General features: G+C 43.4%; 1 protein-coding gene across 6 annotated transcripts in view; it reads left to right on the top strand.

The window, feature by feature from the left end:
• Window positions 1-22,446, top strand: part of EPHB1 (EPH receptor B1) — a 438,054-nt gene that overhangs the window by 368,172 nt on the left and 47,436 nt on the right. For all 6 annotated transcript variants that reach the window (XM_078354180.1, XM_008983781.5, XM_078354179.1 and 3 more), the window contains 2 exons: window positions 9,922-10,169; window positions 17,940-18,155. In XM_078354180.1, the coding sequence (XP_078210306.1) occupies window positions 9,922-10,169; window positions 17,940-18,155 (464 nt within the window). The remainder of the gene's footprint in view (window positions 1-9,921; window positions 10,170-17,939; window positions 18,156-22,446) is intronic.

Below are 22,446 nucleotides of genomic sequence, written 5' to 3'. Positions count from 1 at the left end.
TTCTTACATGCTGGACATGCAGAGGTGAATAAATAGACTTAGAGGTCTGACAGATTTAGTGGGAAAATCCGGCCAGTAACAGTTAATTATTTCACACCATCCACACAGGCATGTATTATGTGAAGTGTGGGGCCAGCACAGCAGCATCCAGCTTGCTGTTCTGGGAGGGGCTGGGCATGGCAGGAAGGCTCTGCGAAGAATGACCTTTGGCCTGAGCCTTCAAGGATAAACACTAGTAGAAAAAGTAAGTTTTTATGAGGCATATGAGAGAATGAGACAGTGACAGAAGAGGAAAACTAAATGATCTAAGAAGGAAAATGAACATGACCTTCCAGCAGTGGTGTGCTGGACAGCCTGCAGTAGCTTGCAAGAGCCAATTGTGCACATCTGTTTCTAGTCCCATGTTTAGTGACATCGTGTTGATAGCTTGGCATCAGTTATAGTAGGAGTATTTACACTATGGGAACTGGCAAATGCTGCACATCATGAGCCTGCTGTCCTTCCTTCCTTCCTTCCTTCCTTCCTTCCTTCCTTCCTTCCTTCCTTCCTTCCTTCCTTCCTCTCTCTCTCTCTCTCTCTCTCTCTCTCTCTCTCTCTCTCTTCTTGACATCAACCATAGTTTGAGTATTCACTGTTCACACTATGGGAATAGACAAAGGCTACAAATCATGAACCCTTTCCTTCCTTCCTTCCTTCCTTCCTTCCTTCCTTCCTTCCTTCCTTCCTTCCTTCCTCCTTCCTTCCCTCCCTCCCTCCCTCCCTCCCTTCCTTCCTCCCTCCCTCCCTTCCTTCCTTCCTCCTGCCCTCCCTCCCTTCCTCCTCCCTTCTCTCCCTCCCCTTCTCCCTCCCTCTCTCCCTCCCTCCCTTTCTTTCATTCCTCCTTCCTTCCCTTTCTCCTTCCCTCCCTCCCTCCTTTCCTCCCTTCTTTTTTTCCTTCCTTCCTGGAGAGCTGATAGTTGAACACTTATCAGCACACCCCCATCCCCCAGACTACATAAAGTTATTTCAAAGAGGTTTCAGAAGAACTACCCTGCATCTGCCAGATATAGAGCCAGAGGAGAAGGCTTGTAGCAGGAGGGATTAAGTTTAGAGCTCAGAAAGATCTTTATTCATTAAACATTGCTTCTGTGCCTGTGACTGTAATGGGGGGGGATGCTGGAAAAATACACTCATTGCCTAACAAGTCCTGCCATGCAGGGGTTTTTGTCTAATGCACGGACATTCAGTGTCACTCAGTGAGAGGAAGGCAGCGCAGATGAGGGCCCAGAGATTGTGTAGCCCTGGAAATGGGAGAGAAGTCCTGATGGCAGAAGAGGACTCAGGGAAGAGGGAACCAAGTGGCCCCTGAGGTTGTGGAGGCTTTGGATGGACTGGGATTATGTGGCACATCCTGAGAACAAGGGAAAAGAAGATTGCTAGGGAGGGATTTCCCATGGATAAGTATTGAACACTAAATCTGGAGAATCAGGCCAAGATCTAGAGATCCAGAGGCTGCCATATGAATGTTATCTCATAGAAAACAGGTTTCATAGCAGGGTGGGTGAAAGGACCAAGGTTCTAGGGAGCTGAATCTTATAAATGCTGTGTTTGGATCGCACTGGAAGAGGGTGATGGCAAACCTTGGAGGTGTGAAGACCAGCTATGGGCTTTTGCTGAGATGGCATGGAGAGGCTTTGAGAGGGTTGATGCTAGGATCAAGGCTGTATTTAAGTGACTAAATTTATCCAAACTGGGATATACCCCAATGAATGTGATGAATGCAGTGACTAGTGGGCTTGGTGCCTGGAGTTGATGGGAAGTGGTAGCGTAGAGGCTGTGACCAGAAATGGGGGGCATCAGGTTCAGGAGAGTAAGGCTGCCTGGCATCCGGGCTGTGGGGAGTGGCAGTGGTGCATGTGAGTGAAGACCCGCGGAGGAAAATGAAGAAACTGCAAGGTTGAAGAATTGCAAGAACCGCCAGAGTTTCTCCTAAAGTTGTTGCAAATGTTGATCAAAGAAATAAAAAGATAATAATCTTGAGCCAGGTGTGATGCTGCCCAAGAAGACAATAATAAATCATTCATTATGAAGTAATTATTTGTTTAGTGTCCCTTTTTCCTCACAAGTCTCAAAGTTCCATGGGAACAAGGGACTGTATGTGTTTTGTTGGTCTGGTACCTGGACGTGCATGGCACTTAAGTGCTCAATTTGTTATATATGGCAAATGAAAGTAGGTCCTTGGAGGGAGAACATGGCAGTGCTAAAAATACGGAGAATTAGTAGTGTTTAGGAGAATGAAGAGAGACTGGAGACATGGCATGAGATCATGAGTCATTTGATGCTCTGACAGTGGCCCAGTGGCCCGAGTGAAGGAAAGCTGACCCTTCCTCTTCTCCCTGCAGATACTGAGAGTAATTGAAGCATCTTTACAGAAGACAGCAGTTCACCCTGGTATCTTCAGAAAATATCAGCTTATTGTTACCATGAGTCTAATAGGCATCATCTCCTAAGTTAATTCCCATGCATTGGTTAATTCTAGTCAGTTTCATTAGTAGACTTGCCCAGATCATGAGCCAGGGCTCTACAGCTGGAATGGCACTCCTGGGCTGCGCAGAGTGAAACCTGAATAATTGTAGTCCAAGCATGACTGTCAGTGCATGCCTATGTAGGTGAAGTTGTCACCAGAAGTTGCTAGCAGAAAAAGATGTGCCATTTATATTTTAATTAATTAATAAATTCTCCTCTGACTTTAGCAGCTAATGATTCAAAATTTCCAGGAATGGATGATCATCTGGAAGAAGGAAGCTTTCAGTGAAAGGGCTGGGTGAGAATAGTTGAGATGAGGGAATGTGTGATAAGTGAGGATGGGGATGGAATCATCTGTGAGGCCAACAAAGGCCCGGGTTTCCTTGGGGACAGTTTGGCAGAAAGGTCACTTGCAAATTTGACAGTCCTGGCATCATTCAGAGTACAGATGGGCAGCATGAGGGTAGCTCCACACTGAATAGAAGTTAGAGCAAGAAGCATTTCTAGGAGACGGAATCACAGACATGTCTCCAGGAGCATAGTCAAAGCAGGTGGCGTTATCTTGAACACTCACAGTGTATCTGACAATACTCTACATTATTCACAAGCATTGTCTCATTTAACTCTCTTATTGCTCTGTGAGTAGGCGCATATGTATGTGTATGCATGTATATTTTCTTGTAACTGGTAAGGAAATCAACATTCAGAGGATAGCTTGCTGAAGTGTGTGCTGCCAGTTGAGTTTATGATAGAGCTAGAATTTAAACCCAGCTAGAGCTGATCTAGATCTGGATAATGTAACCCTCATGTGAATGGACTCTTGGGCTGCTGCAGACAGTTACAGAGTGGCTAGCTGCCACTCTTGTTGCTGTGGGTATAGATGTATATACACACGTATGTGATTTATAGGTATGCAGTTGTCTAGTAACTATAAAAAGCTACAAGAAAAGAGGAAACCATTTCCTCTTACTCTCTCGATTTTAAGTATTGCGAATACACTGGATGTCAAGCAGGTTCCATCTCATATGCCAACTCCAGTGGCCTAGTAACGAGTATCTGAGAAACTCTGATGAAAGGGTGAGGATGGTTGTGGTCAACTAATGTCTATCCTCCGTGCAGGGTCAGGAAGTGTTGGACTGTGTACTGTAGTTCTGCTCTCCCTGATTTAGCCACAACTCACTTATCTTGCACAGGCTAGTGTGTTAAAACTTGCCTGAAATCACACTTTAAAACCTAGTTTAAATGTACTCTTAAAAGATTCCATTTCTGGTGTAAGCTTGAATTAGTAACTAGAAGCTCTGCTTTCCTTTTTTTCCCCCAAGGCAGTTTTTGACTTCAAAATGCTGCTTTTAAAAAAAAGTGCAATTGTGTGTAGATTTGAGCAGCTTGCGTAACCAGCAGCTACTGCTTGAAATACCTGCTGGCAGGTGAAGGTTTCCTTTCAAAAATTGAGAATTCTTTTCTTCTGATTTTACATTTAATAGTTGAGGCATTAAATGCTGCTGAACCACTTTTTCTCTCTTCCTCATTTTGTCAAGGAAGGTAGGAAAGAGGAATTGGCAAGGAGCTGAAACTTGTAGGGAATAATTTCAGCAGCTGTCGGGGAGAAAACACAAAGGAATTGGTTAAATTATTCTCAGCTAATGGCCTTGAGGGCCATGGTTCTCAAACCTGAGGCTGGCATCAGAGTCACCTAGAGGCTGCTAAAACCCAAGTCGCAGGCCCCATCTACTGAGCTTTTGATGCTGTGGGTCTAGGTGAGGCTTGGGAATTTTCTAACACTTCCTAGGTGATACTGATGCTGCTGATCAAGAACCACAGTTTGAGAACCACTGCTGAGCACATTTGCCGCTAGACTGGCCTACAGCTGGATCTGGGTCCAAATCAAGTAGATGTTTGTCTATAGGAGAGGATCCAAGGTCAGCCACAAAGATGTGTGCCAATCAAAGTCCAGTTAGTGCCAACCAAAGACCAAAATTAGGCTGGTTGTATTTACTGTCAATAAAGAATCTGCATGAAAAGAATCAGCCACAACCACTACCCAGCATAAGCAGTTCCTATAAGCATCTGTCTTAAATGTAATATTAACTCTTGAATTGCTGGAAATATTTTCTAGGTATTATGAAGTTTTATTAAAAATGAAAACATGGGCATGATTTGGAGCTCATGTGAAAGGAAGCTCCTTAGAGTTTAGATGATGGCAAATTAAAATACCATAGACATCAAGTCCTGGCCCTTAATTTCAGGAAAATTATCAAAAAGCAAAAATAATTTCTTGAAGGTGCTGTATTAAACCAAAGTCAAAGATCACAGGTGATAGCAGTTTCTTAGATTGTAAGTGACACCGGGTCTTGATTTCCTGTTATTAATAATAGCAATATGCCCACCAACTCCCACCTGTCTATAAGGCTATTGGCTGTGGTGTGCTCAGGGGCCAGAAACCCCAGACTTTAGCATCCTAGGCTTACCTGGAGACACTCTCCATGCCCAGGCACCTGGCAAAGAAACTTCACCATGACCCCTGGCAAAAAGCTCTGGTGTGTCTTAGATTAGTCACCACAAGTCTCACAAGGCTGCAGAAACCAACTCTTCCTCTCCTTTCTTCTCCAATGAGGCCCCCACTCTGCACTCCCCTTCTACTTTGTCTTTTTAAATAGGCCTGGTGCAGTGGCCCATGCCTACTGCACCAACACTTTGGGAGGCTAAGGCGGGCATATCACCTGACGTCAGGAGTTCGAGAACAGCCTGGCCAACATGGAGAAACCCCATCTCTACTGAAAATACAAAAATTAGCCGGGAGTGGTGGTACATACCTGTAATACCAGCTACTTGGGAGGCCAAGGCAGGAGAATTGCTTGAACCCGGGAAGTCGAAGTGGCAGTGAGCCGAAATCGCACCACTGTACTCCAGCCTGGGCAACACAGTGAGACTCTGTCTAAAAAAAAATAAAGGCTGGGCATGGTGGCTCATGCCTGTAATCCCAGTACTTTGGGAAGCCAAGGTGGGTGGATCACGAGGTCAGGAGTTCAAGACCAGCCTGGCCAACATAGTGAAACCCTTCTCTACTGAAAATACAAAAATTAGCCGGGCATGGTGATAGGTGCCTGTAATCCCATGTACTCAGGAGGCTGAGGCAGAAGAGAGAATCGCTTGAACCCAGGAGGCAGAGGTTACAGTTAGCTGAGATCACACCACTGCACTTCATCCTGGATGACACAGCGAGACTCTATCTCAAAAAATAAATAAATAAATAAATAACCACCCACAATTGTTTCCAACAGTTTGTGGTTTACAAAGCACCTTCTCCTAGACTTCTCTCAACACCTTGTTAGTTAGGCAAGACAGTTGGTCACTTCTTTTGGTTGAATAGCGACGAGAAAGCTAAGTTCTGGAGAAATGAAGGGTCCTCCAACATCCAATGACTCAGGTGTGGTTTGGGAGTAGACGTGGAGCTTCTTCCTCCACTCACTACCAATTTTCCTCCCAACTGCACTCTGGGGCTACTTAGTTACAGGGGTGAACATAATCTTCTAGTGAGGATTAGATATTAAGTGGCATCCTCTGCAGTTAGTGCTTTGAAAATCTCCTGGCTTGGAGAATATGAAGACATTTCTTTGCCAGACAGGAAAGGAGCTCTTTTTACAGAGTTACCATTCTTCAAGTCACTGCAGAGCAGATTTCTGAGAGCAGCGATGCCATGACCATGAGAACCAGCCACATAGCCCACCATGCCCTACCCAAAGAAGGCATGTTTATATTTTATAATCTAAAAAACTGTATACGTTTTTAGAATTGAAGACTAGTCAGTTTTAGACTTGAAGACCAATGAGTTTCTAGACCTGAAGACCAAAAATAGTTTGATTCCATCAAACTACTTTTCTAATTGGAAAAATGTTATTTAATTTTTAATCTTAATTTTTAAAACTTTCTAAAAGTAGTCCATACCATCTTCATTGATTTCCTCCTTCCTTCTTTTCTTCTTTTTCTCCTCTTACATCTATAAAAACTACATTATAAGCCAGGCTGGTGCAGTATGAGGCAGCCTATAATGTGTGCTTTGCTTAGTATTCGGAAGTACAGAGATAAATTTCAGGTACACCATGGCTTTTGGCAGGTCACAAGTTCATTTGAAAAGTGCTTGGATGGTTTAAGCCTATGGTTTTCAGCCTAAGCAGCATGTGAGAATGACTGGGACAGCCAGGCCTGGCTTCCTGAACCCGTGACTGGCGTGTTTGCACAGGGCCCCATGTTGAGAAGGGCCTGCACTTGGTTTAATGCTCTGCTGTCACAGTACTGAAATTCTCAATAATTTTTGAACAAGGAATGCTGCACTTTTACTTTGCACCATGCTCTGCAAATTATGTAACCAATCATTTGGGCAGCTTTTAAGTAGGTCAATGTGCAGGCTATATCCAGACCAATTCGTCAGAGTCTCTGCAGTGAGGTCCAGGCCTCCGCACTCTGTAAGTCTCTTCAGGTGATTCCAGTGGGCAGCCAACTTTGAGAACCACTGAGTAGAAAAGAAGTTCTTGACTGGACTCTTTCTGTGTGTTGCGGGGGACATCAGATTCACTTGGAGCACTTTTGTAAACTCCACACACTGATATGTAGAAACTGATAAATACACTGATTTCCAAATTCTGATGCCACCCGACTTCCGGCAGGAGGCTTACATGAATGACATCTGCCTATGAAACAGTATCATTTCTTCTGCTCTCACCTGGATACTGAGTTGCTGTAGTAGTCACTATATATGACTTGTTTGAACCTGCGCACTTGGGGCACGGTGGTCCCTGAACTGTAATTTCATATCTATGTAGCTTTATTGCCTGTGGCCCTGCTAACTGAGGTACAGCTATTAGAGGCCATGTGGCAGGAAGAGATGGGCATGGGCAGCAACCCTGGCTGTGACTCTCAGCTGTGTGATTGGGGTATGTTTTCCTCATCCCTCGGTTTCCCTATTATTTAAATGGCCATAGTAACACCTAACTCACAGGAGTGTTATGAAGACTGAATAAGTCACACAAAGTGCCTAGCACAGTTCCTGGCACATAGTAGATGGTTAATAAATAGATATTTGTGTACTGTCTCCTCCACAAAGACATATTAGCACACCCTTACCCTCAACTATCAGCTCTGGCTTTTTCCTAGAAGAAAATAGAGCTCATTATTATGGCAACAAGGAAGAAATACTAACCAAATTAGTATACTTATCAAATCAAATATGTAATTTGTATTCATTCATCTCATGGTTTTATATATAGATATATATATGCTATATATATGCTACATATATACATGCATGCATATATATGACATATATACATGCATAACCATATCTAGTCACATATATACATACATTCACATATATACACACACACATATATATATATATATACATAAACATATATGACAGGCATGTATTGTCCAGTACTTTTCTTTAAATTTTACTCATTTCAATTACTAAATAAATTAAGACACTGTAGTGTGTGTTTGTAGAAGCTGCAGTATACATATTTTTAGCACACAAATTTAAATACTGGTATTCTACTTCTGGATAAAGCAAAGATAGAATCTTCAGCAGTTTGTACCCAAGAGCGAGCAAGGCAAAAGCCAAGCATATAATAATAAATATGATACGACAGCTTTTACCGGCATGTCTGCTCTGTGCCAGGCACTACAGTGGAGTGGATGTGCAGGCTCCAAACATGAATGAGACTTGGTCTGACCTCATGCAGTTCACCAAAAGAGCATATGATTCAATATGAAAATCAGTGTTGCAGCCAGGAGCAGTGGTGCACAGTTGTAGTCCCATCTACTCAGGAGGCTGAGGCAGCATGACCGCCTAACGGACGAGCTTGAGTCCAGTATGGGCAACATAGTGAGACTCTGTCTAAAAGAAAAGAAAACAGAAAGGAAGGGAAGGGAAAAGGGAAAGGAATGGAATTACTGGCTTTTCTAATATGGCCAGTAATTTATCTGATTGTTCATAGGTTGCTCCATCATTTTCTTCAGGAGCAGAGAGAGAGAGAGAAAGTTCCCCAGCAGAAAGCCATGTTTTTCCTGTCAGGCCTCTGGCACACATTCCATGCCACACTTACAAGTAGTCACTTAACTGCCTCACAGGAAAGAATCGGAAGTTATGAAGCCAAGTTAAATCATAAAATAACTTTTGAAATCACATTAAACAGGATTCAACAGATATTTTTTTAGGCAGCTATGCAATAGTGTCACCATAATTGTTTTTACTCTTGGTGACTTTACTGTGAAAATGTTTCAATGCTGTGGCACGCACGGAGGTGTGCAACTCATATCTGTTTGGAGAAATAACTTGCTATTCCCCTGCCAAAAGTGCAGTTAGCTGACAGCCTTCAGCTGCAGCCCCTTCAGGGGTGGCCCTGGCTTTCCTGCAGAGGCCCAACTCCTCCCAGTAGCCCCTAGCCAGTGACTGAGCATGGCAGGGATGTGAGGGCATGGCAATGGGAACTGCTCTGGCTCTGCCTTTTGGGTTAGCTGGGATTTCATCAGGTTTGCATGGTGATCTTGGGCTTTCTCTGCCCAATCCTGCTTCCTTCCACGTCTGTGTTTCAGAAGTGAACCTCTTCCCTTTCTAACTCTTCAGTGTCTGTTTACTGGGGCACCAAATAAGCACAAATGCTTTCCCAGCAGTGAAGGAACATAAATGGTATACATCTCATCCAGAGGGCCAAAGCACCTGAACATGGCCCCTATCTCCTGAATGTTCTTGCACCAGGATCCATTAAAAATGAATCATAATCCTGCCAAAGTGAAAATGAAACCATTTCATTTCAATTATTCAGCTAGACACAATGGAAAAATTAAGTGTGGGGAGAAACAAACTCATATATTCTGAAATTCCACTTTAGTTACCCAAACTGTTTTTCGATTTCTTTTCTTTTTCTTATTTATTTATTTTGAGACAGAGTTTCACTTTGTCGCCCAGGCTGGAGTACAGTGGTGCAGTCTTGACTCACTGCAACCTCCACCTCCCAGGTTCAAATGATTTTCCCCCCTCAGCCTCCCAAGGTAGCTGGGATTACAAGAGCCTGCCACCACACCCAGCTAATTTTTGTATTTTTAGTAGAGACAGGGTTTCACCATCTTGGCCAGGCTGGTCTCAAACACCTGACCTCATGATCCACCCACCTTGGCTTCCCAAAGTGCTGGCCAAACTATTTCTAAGAACCAAGGTAAGGAATGTACTTTAGTAATCCTTTTGTGTTTGCCATAAACTGGTTACAGCCCAGACAGTATTGTCACAATGAGAGAACACTATTTCAATTTTCACCATTTTAACCACAACTTGAAGCACCCTTGTTCTCCATTAGATACCTTCTCTCTTGGTTCCACAGACTGAGAAGGAAGAGGATATTAATGGCATGTTTGCTGTTGCAGGAGAGTTTGGAGAAGTGTACAAGGGGCGTTTGAAACTGCCAGGCAAGAGGGAAATCTACGTGGCCATCAAGACCCTGAAGGCAGGGTACTCGGAGAAGCAGCGTCGGGACTTTCTGAGTGAGGCGAGCATCATGGGTCAGTTTGACCATCCCAACATCATTCGCCTGGAGGGTGTGGTCACCAAGAGTCGGCCTGTCATGATCATCACAGAGTTCATGGAGAATGGTGCTTTGGATTCTTTCCTCAGGGTAAGACCAACTCAGGGACTTGGATGATGCACTTGGATGCAGGTGAATGGTGGCTGGGGAGACAGGCTCCCTGAGCACAACCTACCATTCAGGAATTGCCCAATCCAGTGTGAATGGGCATTGGAGATGTTAGCAGAGATTTGTTGCTAAAAGAAGAGAACAAAACAGGGCTTGTGGGATCCTCAGGAGGAGGATGGCATGGAGCAGGGCTTTGACAAACGCTTGTTGGATGAATAAAATGAATAGAGAGGGGCGAAGAATGGCCATTGGCATCTGCATGAATCACAGAGATTGAAGAGACTTTTGGCGGCTGCATAGCCCTGTGTGATTCATGGAAACATCCGCAGCCATCTCTGCCTTTCACCAGCACAGCCACCCTGCCAGACTGCTCTCTCCATTTACGGTTCAGAAGTAAAATGGGTTGCCATTTCCTGATGCCTGGGCCACCTGCCCTCTGAGGAGGCACTTCGGGGCAGGGAAGGGGGAGACTGCATCACAAGCATCCACGGGTTATTTCTGTGGTTGGTGAAGATTCCCAACCAACTTGCAGCAGAAGTGGGGAGTAGCTGAAGGCCTTTGGCTGGGAGACCTGTAACAGATCATTGTCAGAATATGCCCAAAGTAGAGTCAGGCCCACAATGGGACCGTTTTTATTTCTGTAGGCTATCACAGAGCACTAGAGGAAGGCTGAATGAGAATGGCCAAGATGCTGATGTCAGGGGAGTGGAAGCTGACAGCTTCAACCAGGAAGCAGAAACCGAGAGCAGAGGGTCCAGTGGGCAGCATCAAAAATGGGCAGAGCCTTCTGAGCAAGGACCTCAGGGTGATACTCAGTAGCTGGCTACACACATGACCCAAGCAACCAAACAATAGCTGTGGCTGCAGATTAAAGGGTCAGCCATTGAAACATTGCTGGGATCGCTGCTCTGGCCAGGCCCTGTTCTGGATGCTGTCCCTATAGAGATAAAGGAAACCTTGCTCTAATGATACATCGCAAATCACCCCCAAGACCTCAGTGGCTCAGCATGACAACTATTTATTTTGCTCATGAATCTGCAATTTGGGCAAGGTTTTGGAGGGACACCTCTAATCCACGTGGAGTCAGTTGCAGTAGCTCGAGGACTGAAAAATTGTCTGAAGGCTCCTTCATTCAAACACTATGCAGTCAGTGCTGAGTGTCAGCTGCCACCTTTCTATGCGGCCTGCTTGGACTTCCTTAGAGCAAGCTGGATCTCAAGAAAAAGCATCCCAAGAGAATGCAGAATCTGTATCACTTCAGTGACCTAGCCTAGGAAGTCACATAGTGTCACTTCCAACATAGTGACAGGCCCAGATACAAGGGGAGAAAACAGGCCCCACGTTTTGATGAATGGACATCAACTCAATGTCTTCTTGCACATAATAGATGGGAGATCTCGTTATGTTCATCTTAGAGAGTACAGCCTGCCACAAATGTAGCCCCTGCTTCTGCTAGTGCCCAAGGCTTCTAGCAATCATTTGCCTATCTTATATTTTTTCCACATGAGTTAAGTACATATGTAGTAAGTGAAGTTCTCACATTTTCCTGGAGAATCCAGGGAAGGCTTCAAAGAGGAGGAATAATTTATCTGATATTAGAGAATGAGGAACTTGCCAGGCAAGTGAGGAAGCAGGCAGGTAGGCTGATGGAATGGCAAAATCTGAAGGCCAAAGTAAGTGTGGACCTATTTGGTAATATATCAGCAGCTGCATGGTAGCTCCAGCACTCAGAAACAGAGCTTAGGGACTGTAGTGTGGAAGGGTAGCTGGAGGGCTTGTCTGGAAGCACACTACTGAAGCTACCTTTGTATGACAGTAACATACTGTTCACCCAATCTGGGTCATTAGGCAGTAGTGGCTTTTGTTTTTCTGGGGGTGCAGGGGTAGGAGACAACTGATGTAGATTATTGGACAAATGTACTTTGCCTAGGACAGCCTCCTTGAGGGTATGGGTTATGCTTTGTATTTGGAAACTCTAGTACCTAGCACACTGCACACCTGGTAAATGCTAGTTGAATGAAAAATTATTTCTCAAAGAAAAATGCTAGGGAGTGGCATGAGAGCTCTAGTCATCCTGCGTGTACATTATTTCTCACTGTCCTTGCTGCTACCCCTCTCATGTCAGTGCAAGGCATCGTCTATGCTTTCCTGGGGACATTCATTTATGATCAGACATCTCATGAAGATAGTTGAATTTAAAAAGTTGAATACCTCAAGTTGAGTTGAATAAACAATGTTGAATAAGCTTGATTATAAAAGGCAATGTGAGAAAGAAAAGCATTTTCTGGAACCAGTGTCAAGACCCTTTTGGGAGTCATTTATTTCCTACCAGTCACCTGACTAGATTTCACAGAGAGCCACTACTTGGTTTGGGGACTGTGATCACACTCCGCCACTGGACTGTGCAGGGGAACAGGGAGATTCATTCTCAGGAGCCTGCGGGAAATCAAAACCCCACACTGCTGCTCTTCCTAGGGCCTGTTTTCATTTGGGGCCCAGGTCACGGAGGCATGTTGGACACCAGCATTTCTCATGATGATGAGCTGAGCTTGCAGGGGAAGAAAACCTGGGGACAAGAGAGGAGCATGGGAAAAGAGAGGAGCAGGCAAGGTATGAAAGGAGTGGTGGGCGCAGGAAGTGCCAGGAGGAGAAGGGGAAACGAAGCGTTTCTGACTCCTCACACTGCATGTAGGCAGGTAATCTATAAATCTAATTTCAGCCTTACTACCGAACCCTGGAGCATAGCAACATTAATTGACATATCTGCTGCTTGATAAAATCGAAAAATAGGTCATCAGTTCAGTTCTACAGGGTCCATCTTCTGGGAAGTAGGATAATTTTAGGTTCACTACTCAGAGAAGAAAGGAAAAGGATTAGGCCTCAATTTCTGCAACTGTTTCCTCCCCTCAAACTTCTCCTTTCCCACTGGTCGTAGTGTCTTTGGAGAGTGACTACAGCTCTAGCCCTGAATCAGCATCTGAGAGATGCCGTTATTCTTCAACCACACGCTCAGTAGATAGTTCATTATTATCCATTTTCTAAAAATGATTGTGTCCTGGATTACATAGCATATAAATCCGTAATTAAATATTTAGTTTTTTTTTTTTTTTTTTTGAGACGGAGTTTTGCTCTTGTTACCCAGGCTGGAGTGCAATGGCGCAATCTCGGCTCACCGCAACCTCTGTCTCCTGGGTTCAGGCAATTCTCTTGCCTCAGCCTCCTGAGTAGCTGGGATTACAGGCACGCGCCACCATGTCCAGCTAATTTTTTGTATATTTAGTAGAGATGGGGTTTCACCATGTTGACCAGGATGGTCTCGATCTGTTGACCTCGTGATCCACCCGCCTCGGCCTAAATATTTAGTTCTTGGCACTCAAATTTAAGGGATTCAACCTGTTGACTTCCCTAATATTAGGAACAATTCCTGAAGCCATGACCAGTGGCCCATAGCTTGGCTAACGTGGTTCTTGATATGCTTCAATAAGCTTTCTTGCCTAAAGCTTGGCTTTGTGGTTGCTGTTGGTTCTTTCACAAATAATCATAAGTGGAAGGCTCTTGAAAGTCACCAAGTAACGTCAGACAGGAACATCTCTCATCAGAGAAGCTCGATGATGGGCTGAAACTGGAAGGTAGCAACACAGATATCAGGAAGAGAACACCAGACTGGAAGTCCTGAGACCAACGTTCTGCTTTGGTTTGTGCTATGAGTCACCCTGTGGCCTTGAGCAAATCTGTTAACTCAGTTTCCCAATTTATAAACGAAAGGCATTGAGCTAGATGAGCTTGAAAGGTCCCTTTCAGTTAGAAAAATGTCTATGATTCATTTTCTTCAAACAAATCAAATAAGGGTTTCATTTCCTGAAGTGGATTTGTCAATGAAAGTTGAGATACCTAAATCCTTCCTGTCTAATATAAGGGCCAGCAAGTGGCTTCAGTGCATTTGCAGAAAAGCAATTTCAGCAGAAAGCACTTCATGAAGGGAGGAAAGTTTAAATCACCTCACCTAAACCTGTATTTCTTCTCTGTACTATATTTTTACTATGTGTTCAGCATGGAGCCAGGTTCTTTCCCAAAGTCACTAAGAAATAGGTTAGGTTTCTTTTCTCTGTCTTGTTTATCTTTGAATGTTGCTGTTCATATCTCTAAAAGTTCTTCTTGGAGAATTATGCCAATCAGCTGAGCATATAACAGTTAAACATGCCAGAAAATATCTTAATATATTTTTATCTTTAAATTTCACCAAGGTTACAAAATGAACAGACATGACCCTACCTATCTTGTTATGTGGTTCCCTTAAAGATTTCTAAAGAAAATGTATTGCCCATTGCAGAGTCAGCATATTCCAGTGGCAGAAGCACGGGACGGGAGTTAGAAGACCCAGATAATAGTAGCATCATTAATCAATCGTGGTTCTTCTTCCTGCAAAACTTATGCCCAGCCTTCTTCTCCACACAGCGTTTGAGGCCACCAGCACCAGTTGATCAGAGATGGACTGTCAGTGGAGAAGTGATTTACCATTCTGAACTTTGATTATGGTTATAACTCAAAACCACATAGTGATTTAAGGCTGATCACATACATTTTCTAGGCCTCCTTTATCTCATCTGTGAAAACAATTTAATATTACCCGCCTTACCTACTTCACAGGACCAGTTTTATGGATCAAAACATACTCTGTGAAGTATTTGCCATTCAAAAGTCAAGTGATGGATGCTACCAACATTTATGACTAATTGATCCAAACTTTAGGTTTGCATCATTAGGTCTCAACCATGTACTACAATTACAGATGCCTATCTGTCACCTGCTGAGTTCAGCATGTGCTGTGTACTGGGCTACCCAAGGACAATGATCCCAGGATGTTTTCCCCACACACCCAGGAAGCCATAAGAACCCAGAGTTCTGGTTCCAGGTGTCCTCAGTCTCTTTCACCACACACATCTGAGGTACAGAGAAACTGACTTGTGAGTCATTACTAAGGCCCTGCTGATATTAGCAGGGATCATTGCTACATCTTGGAGTCCACAAGGCACTGAGCTACAGCCCTTCATGTGTGTTATCTCATTTAGTCTCAGCAGAACCCTATGAAGAATGGACACCATGTTCTTATTTTATGGATGTGGAAATCACTGCTTGGAGGTTAAGTAACTTGCCCAAGTCCACACAACCACTAAGCTGCAGAGCCTGGATCCAGATCAGGTCTGCTGGCTCCAAAGCCTGGACCTTTAACCATTTCTCTCTTTTTTTGACCCCAGAAACTATAAGGATGACTAATCTAAATTTTAAAACAAATCAGATTGTAAAGAAGCTCTAAGAAGACTTAAATGACTTAAAGCAAAAACGTAGACACATTGCTGCATGCACTTTCAACATTACTCTTCTCAAAGTTGTTTAAGCCACCCTAGTGCTCTCCTCAAATGCCAGTTTTTTTAGGGAGACATTCTGTATGTGTAGACACTGTTGCCTGTACACTTACAGAGAGGAAATAATACACTGAATTGAAAAAATACAACCCATGTGACTTGTGGCTGAGATACATCTCTGTAATAGATAGAAGTTGCATGACAGCTTTCTGAAGGGGCAAATCCCCGGAGACCTACTTGAGAAAACACTCGGTGCTAGCAAGAGCCTGGCTAACTTCTTGAGAAGGTGTTGATTGAAGTGTATTAGTGAGGAGGAAGAGCCACATCACTCACTACACATCCAGCTCACAGATGGGCAACATGCTGAAAACCAGTCAGACTTTCCAAAAAGTAGCTCTGTACTTTCTTTTTAAGTTGCTTGGAAGAATCTATTATGGAGAAAGCATACATCCAATCTCCTGGGCAGGTTAGGAGGTGATTAAGGTTAGAGTTAGAAACAGCCTGGAACTTGGAAGTGTGTCAAACACAGTGTGTTTGGGAGCCCTTCTACTGGCAGACATCTCCAGAAGGAGGGGAGAAAGTCCATTTTCTCTATCCCTTCAATTGATCGGGGAGCATAGCCCCAGAACATGGACCCAAGCTTGCAATCTTGGGTGAGGAACAGAGTTTCCAACAGTTCACGCAGTCATTGTCAGAGTTTTTGATTGTTGCTGTTGCTCATAAGTAGAGTGTTTTTATAACAGGTCTTTCATTTTTCTTGCTTATTTTTGCATGGAAAATGTTTTTGCAGGAGCATATGCATGTGAGTGCATTGTGTAACATCTCGCATACAATAGATGCTCGATGATGGGAGCTCCTCTCCTTGTCTATGCTTTCTGCATTTCACATAAGGAATCTGGGACACAGGACATGGTTGCCTTGGCGAGTGACTGTGTTTAGCAGTAAACATAGACTAGACCCCAGGTGTCCTGCTTCCACCTCTCCTCTGGTCAGATCATTCTAATGACTAGGCTGTGTTCTACTCATAGAACATAACTCTTGGCCCTTTGGGGAGCTTCTGGGGCTGGACTAGATGGAAAGTATGTTCTTGGCAGCATGGCCTAGGGTCTATTGATGTAACTGGTGTGTGCAAAGTCAAGACACACGAGCTTTGGGGAGACAGGAGGAAGACACAGTTCACTGAAGAGTCTGTTGTCTAACCAGAGGGAGGGCATCCACCCAAGAAACTCTGAGCCCACAAATGATTAGAGTGGGGGCAGCACTGCAGGTTGCCATGAGAAAGAGTAGCAACAGCTCCCATTCATTAGGAGAGTTGCCTGTGCCAGACACTGTGCATGAGGTTCTCCTGACCCACTGTCCTATGAGGCAGGTATGATTATCCCAGTCTAAAGGCTGAAAGCCCTGGTATTACCCAGAGAAGGTGCATTCATGCTTGATTTTATAAAGAGGGAAAGATGTATCCATCATTCATCATCTCAACTTATGTTTATTGAGATTTTTCCATCTACCTTAAAGTTTTCAGCACTGATAATACTATGATGACCAAAAAAAGACAGTTCTTGTCCTCAAAGAGTAAAACATCGGCAGCAGAGACAGACACACACATACACACACACACATACGCACACACACACACAATTAAAACTTGTGAAATGTGCTAAGAAGACAACTAAGAGCATGCACTAAACATAGTCATCATATTTGTGATAATCATATTTGAGGGAGGGGAGTAAAGGGATGCCTCTCTAAGAAAGTGATATTTAAACAGAGAACTGAAGGCCAAGTAGATCTTGATTGTTGGAGGGAAAACAGTGGGAATGGCACATTTAAGGGCCCTAAGGCAGGAAGAGTTCATCCTGGAAAAGGAGAAAGGGTGCCAGTCACTGCAGCATTAGCACGTTAGTGACCGTGGCCTAAGGTAAGGCAGTAGCTGATCCCAGGCAGTCTCCTGGACCGTGCTAAGGAGTTGGGAGATTTTCCTTAATGCAATGGGAGGCTATTAGATATTTTGAGCCAGGGACTGACATGGCCTGATTTATGTCTTTAAAAGATGGCTCTGGCTGGAGAGAATGGATTGGGGGGCGGGCGAAGAGGCTGTTACAGGTGATGGATGACGGCAACTTGGTTGGACTGGCAGCACTGGAGTTGGAAAGAAGTGGATGGGTTTGAGATGTAATTTAGAGATTAAATTGACAGGGCTTGGCAAGGAGAAGAGAACAGAGAATTCAGGGAGAGGGATGGGGGATGGGAGTGGGGGAGGGAGAAGGATGCAGCAGGGGCTTGGCCTGGAGCAAATGGAAACTGACAAGCAACAGGGCCACAGCATCTCTGCCTTTGCTTCACCACTGAAGCCCGTCTTGATCCCAGTGCCCTCTATGTCTTATTACAGCAAAATGATGGACAGTTCACCGTGATCCAGCTTGTGGGTATGCTCAGGGGCATTGCTGCTGGCATGAAGTACCTGGCTGAGATGAATTACGTGCACCGGGACCTGGCTGCTAGAAACATTCTGGTCAACAGTAACCTGGTGTGCAAGGTGTCTGACTTTGGCCTCTCCCGCTACCTCCAGGATGATACCTCAGATCCCACCTACACCAGCTCCTTGGTGAGTCCTTCTTGGCATTCTCAGGTAGAAGCATGGCATGAGTGAAAGGGAGCTGTATGTGGCTGGGAACTGTGGCAGGGCACGCTGGGAGGGAAGGGGACCTGAACTGAGCTCTCCACTGAGAGATCAAGATGCCAGAAGGACCATCCGTCCAGGAGAAGCCACAGCAGTTGGTTGTTCAAGCAGGAAAGCAAGCATTTGGGCTTGGACTGTGAGGAAGGGTCAGTATCTATTATGAAGCTATAGTTTTCCTTGACCAGTTCCTTGGGAAGAGGAAATTATGATTTGAGGGAATCCAAGCAGGTACACAGTGTCACCAGAGGCACCCGTCAGAAGAGAGCAGACCCAGGCATGTACAAAGCCTTGGATCTGCAGTTGGATTGGGCACTGTGTCACCAGGTAGACTCCTGGTCCCCTTATCTCTTCCCTTTCTGTTGCTCCAAATAGCTCCAAGTACCATCTACACAGTGAGTACTCTTAAACTTGTAATTCCTGCTCAGCCTCCCCCTCTACATCCTAAGCAGCTCTAATCATCTGTATCCAACTGCCTAGTTCACACAATTACATTTAGAGCTTTAACAAGCCCAAAATAGAGCTCTGGGTTTACTCTCCCAATCCTCTCCCTAGTCCCTCCATCTAGTAGTTGGCACCATTTAACTAAAGAATGAAACCTAGGAATGATCTTTGATTTCTTTCTGTGTCCATCTATATCTAATCCCTCAGCAACCCCCATAAAGTACCAAAAAATCTGTCCCTCTCTCTCCACCTCTGCTGCCCCCACCCTATTCCAAACCACCATTCCCTTTCACCAGGATTGTTACAGTGGCTTCCTAACTGGAGTCCCTGGTTTCCTTTTTTCTCCTTACATTCAGTTTCAATAGCACCCAAAGTGACGTATCTACCTACTTACCTGTCTACCTATCTATCCTCTTTAAACCTGCAAAAGTAATACATGATTATTACAAAAATCAAAACAATACAGAGAAATAAAAGGAAACACCAGTTAGAATGGCAGTCATTAAAAAGTCAGGAAACAGCAGATGCTGGCGAGGCTGTGAAGAAATTGTAACACTTTTACACTGTTGCTCGGAGTGTAAATTAGTTCAATCATTGTGGAAGACAGTGTGGTGATTCCTCAAAGATCCAGAATTAGAAATACCATTTAACCCAGCAATCCCTTTACTGGGCATATACCCAAAGGATTAGAAATCATTCTACCATAAAGACACATTTACATGTATGTTTATTGCAGCACTATTTACAATAGCAAAGACTTGGAACCAACCCAAATGCCCATCAGTGATAGACTAGATAAAGAAAATGTGGCACATATATGAAATGGAAGACTATACAGCCTTAAAAAAGGATGAGTTCATGCCCTTTGCAGGGACATGGATGAAGCTGGAAACTATCATTCTCAGCAAACAAACACAGGAACAGAAAACCAAACACTGCACCTTCTCACTCATAAGTGAGAGTTTAACAATGAGAACACATGGACACAGGGAAGGGAACATCACACACTGGGGCTTGTTGAGGGATAGGGGGCAAGGGGAGGGAGAGCATTAGGACCAATACCTAATGCATGCAGGTCTTAAAACCTAGATGACAGGTTGATGGGTGCAGCCAATCACCATGGCGCATGTATACCTATGTAACAAATGGCACATTCTGCACGTGTATCCCAGAACTTAAATTAAATTTAAAAAATATAACAAACTAAAATTCCCCTGAGGCAGAGGTTCATAAACATTTTCTCAAAGAGCTATCTAGTAAATATTTCGGGCTTTACTGGCTAAGAGGAAAAATAAGGATAATATGTAGATAATTATATAATTATTTAGAATGTAACTAACCCCTTAAAAAGTTATTAACATCATTCTTAGCTCATGGACTATTAAAAAAAATGACCAGCAGGGTTTAGCTTTCAGACCATAGTTTACCTACACCTGCCCTGAAGCATCCTTTTCAGCAATTAGGTATGCCTTCTTTAACATTTTTCTCTGGGGATCATACTGTATCTATTCCTTTGTGATCTGAGGTGTCTTTTGGGCATCCTTGAGGCTAAGATGATTTTCTGAAAGTTTGCAAACATTCACACTCCACCAGGAATGTAGTACCTGGCATGAAGTACCTGGCTGAGATGAATTACATGCACCGGGCCACGTTGGTCTCGAACTCCTGACCTCATGTGATCTGCCCACATTGGTCTCCCAAAGTGCTGGGATTACAGGTGTGACCCACCCCACCTAGCCTATTTATTCATTTTATGAGACAGAGTCTCACTCTGTCACACAGGCTGAAATGTAGTGGTGTGATCTTGGCTCACTGCAGCCTCTGCCTTCCAGGTTCAAGTGACTCTTTTGCCTCAGCCTCCCAGGTAGCTGAGACTACAGGTGCATGCCACCACACCCAGCAAATTATCTTTTTGCATTTTTAGTAGACAAGGGGTTTTGCCATGGTGACCAGGCTAGCCTTGAACTTCTGACCTCAAGTGACTTGCCCACCTCAGCCTCCCAATGTGCTAGGATTACAGGCAAGAGCCACCATGCCCAGCCTCTTTCAGTTATTTTAAAATGTACAGTTGAATTATTATTGACTATAGTTACCCTGTTGTGCTATCAAATACTAGGTTTTATTCATTCTTTCTATTTTTTTGGTACTTAACCATCCCCCAACCCCCACCTCCCACCACTACCCTTCCCAACCCCTGGTAACCATCCTTCTACTCTCTATCTCCATGAGTTCAATTGTTTTAATTCTTAGATCCCACAAGTAAGTGAGAGCATATGGTGTTTATCTTTCTGTGCCTGGCTTATTTCGCTTAGCATAATGACCTTCAGTTGAATCTGTGTTGTTACAAATGACAGGATCTTACACTTTTTTGTGGCTGAATAGTACTCTGATGTGTATAAGTACCATCATTTTGTTTTCATTTACATTTTCAACTGAGTGCTAGTGATATTAATATCTTTTCAAATAGTGCAGGGATTTGTTTTCTCTTCTATTAATTGTTTGTACATGTCCTTATCTATTTTTCTATTTGGTTGCTTGTTGATTTCTTAGAAACTGATAAAAAGCCTCTTTATATTAGAGGCGTTACTCCTTTGCCTGCCATGTGTAATACAATTCACCTTTTCCCCCATCTCTTATTCCTTTATATTATTTATGCTATCCTCTGGCTTATAAAGTGGATAACATTCATGTAATAGCTAAGTCTTCTTGGGTTACCTGGTTTATTTTAAAAGTTAGGTTCACTTCAAGGCTATACAATATTTCTTAAAGTTTCCTGGGCTATTTTATTGGGAAGGGGGTTTGCTTTACATTTGAATATTTAGTACCTGTGAAATGCATTTATTTTTCCCACCATTTTATTTTGAAAAGTTTCAAGCACACAGAGAACTTGATAGAATCTGGTGGAGAACAGTCATATGCCTACCATCTAGATCCTAGAATTGATATCTTGGTACATTAACTTTATCATGTAACTATCCATCTATTCATCCCTCTGCCCATTCATCACACCATCTATTGTTTTGATGAATTTCCAAGTGACTTGCAGACATTATTACATATCACCCCTAGCCACTTTAGCATACATGTCTCTAATATGTATTTGTTTATGGTTCTTTTTTAAGGTAAGATGTGCGTAGTGTGAAACTCACAAGTCTCAAGTGTACATTTATAGTTTTTAAACATATAACTGCGTAACCCAAACTTTCATCAAGACACAGAACATAACCATCAAACCAGGAAGCCCCCAACCTCATCTCTCCCCATTGCATCCTCGCCCACATCCATATCTAGAGGCAATCACTGTTCTACCTTTTTTGACCATCAGTTTTTTAAATAACTTCATATAAGTGGAATCATACTGTATATGCTTTTTTGCATCTAGTTGCTTTCACTTAGCATTATGTTTAAGAGAACTGTTCATGTTGTGTGGGAAGCAGGAGTTTGTTCCTTTTATTGCTGAGTAATATTCCACGGTTTTTTTTTTTTTTGGCCATTCTCTTGTTGGCCAGGAATATTCTGGAATTCATTTTTGATTATATATTGGGAAGTATATTTTCACACTGTTTTGTTCAGGTGAACAATTATGCCAGCACTACTTACTAAATATATTATTCATTTTTTATTGAATCACATGTCATCTTTGACATACTAAGTTCATTATATGAACTATGTTTTGATTCTCAGTTCTGCTCTTTTAATCTATTCTTGTGCTCAACAATGTTGTTCTGATTATAATAATGTTAGCAAAAGTTTTACTGTCTGTATTCTGAGTATA

The sequence above is a fragment of the Callithrix jacchus genome, chromosome 17, assembly GCF_049354715.1.
Source record: "Callithrix jacchus isolate 240 chromosome 17, calJac240_pri, whole genome shotgun sequence".
NCBI lineage: Eukaryota > Metazoa > Chordata > Mammalia > Primates > Cebidae > Callithrix > Callithrix jacchus.
This window is presented reverse-complemented; position numbering and strand designations above follow the sequence as displayed.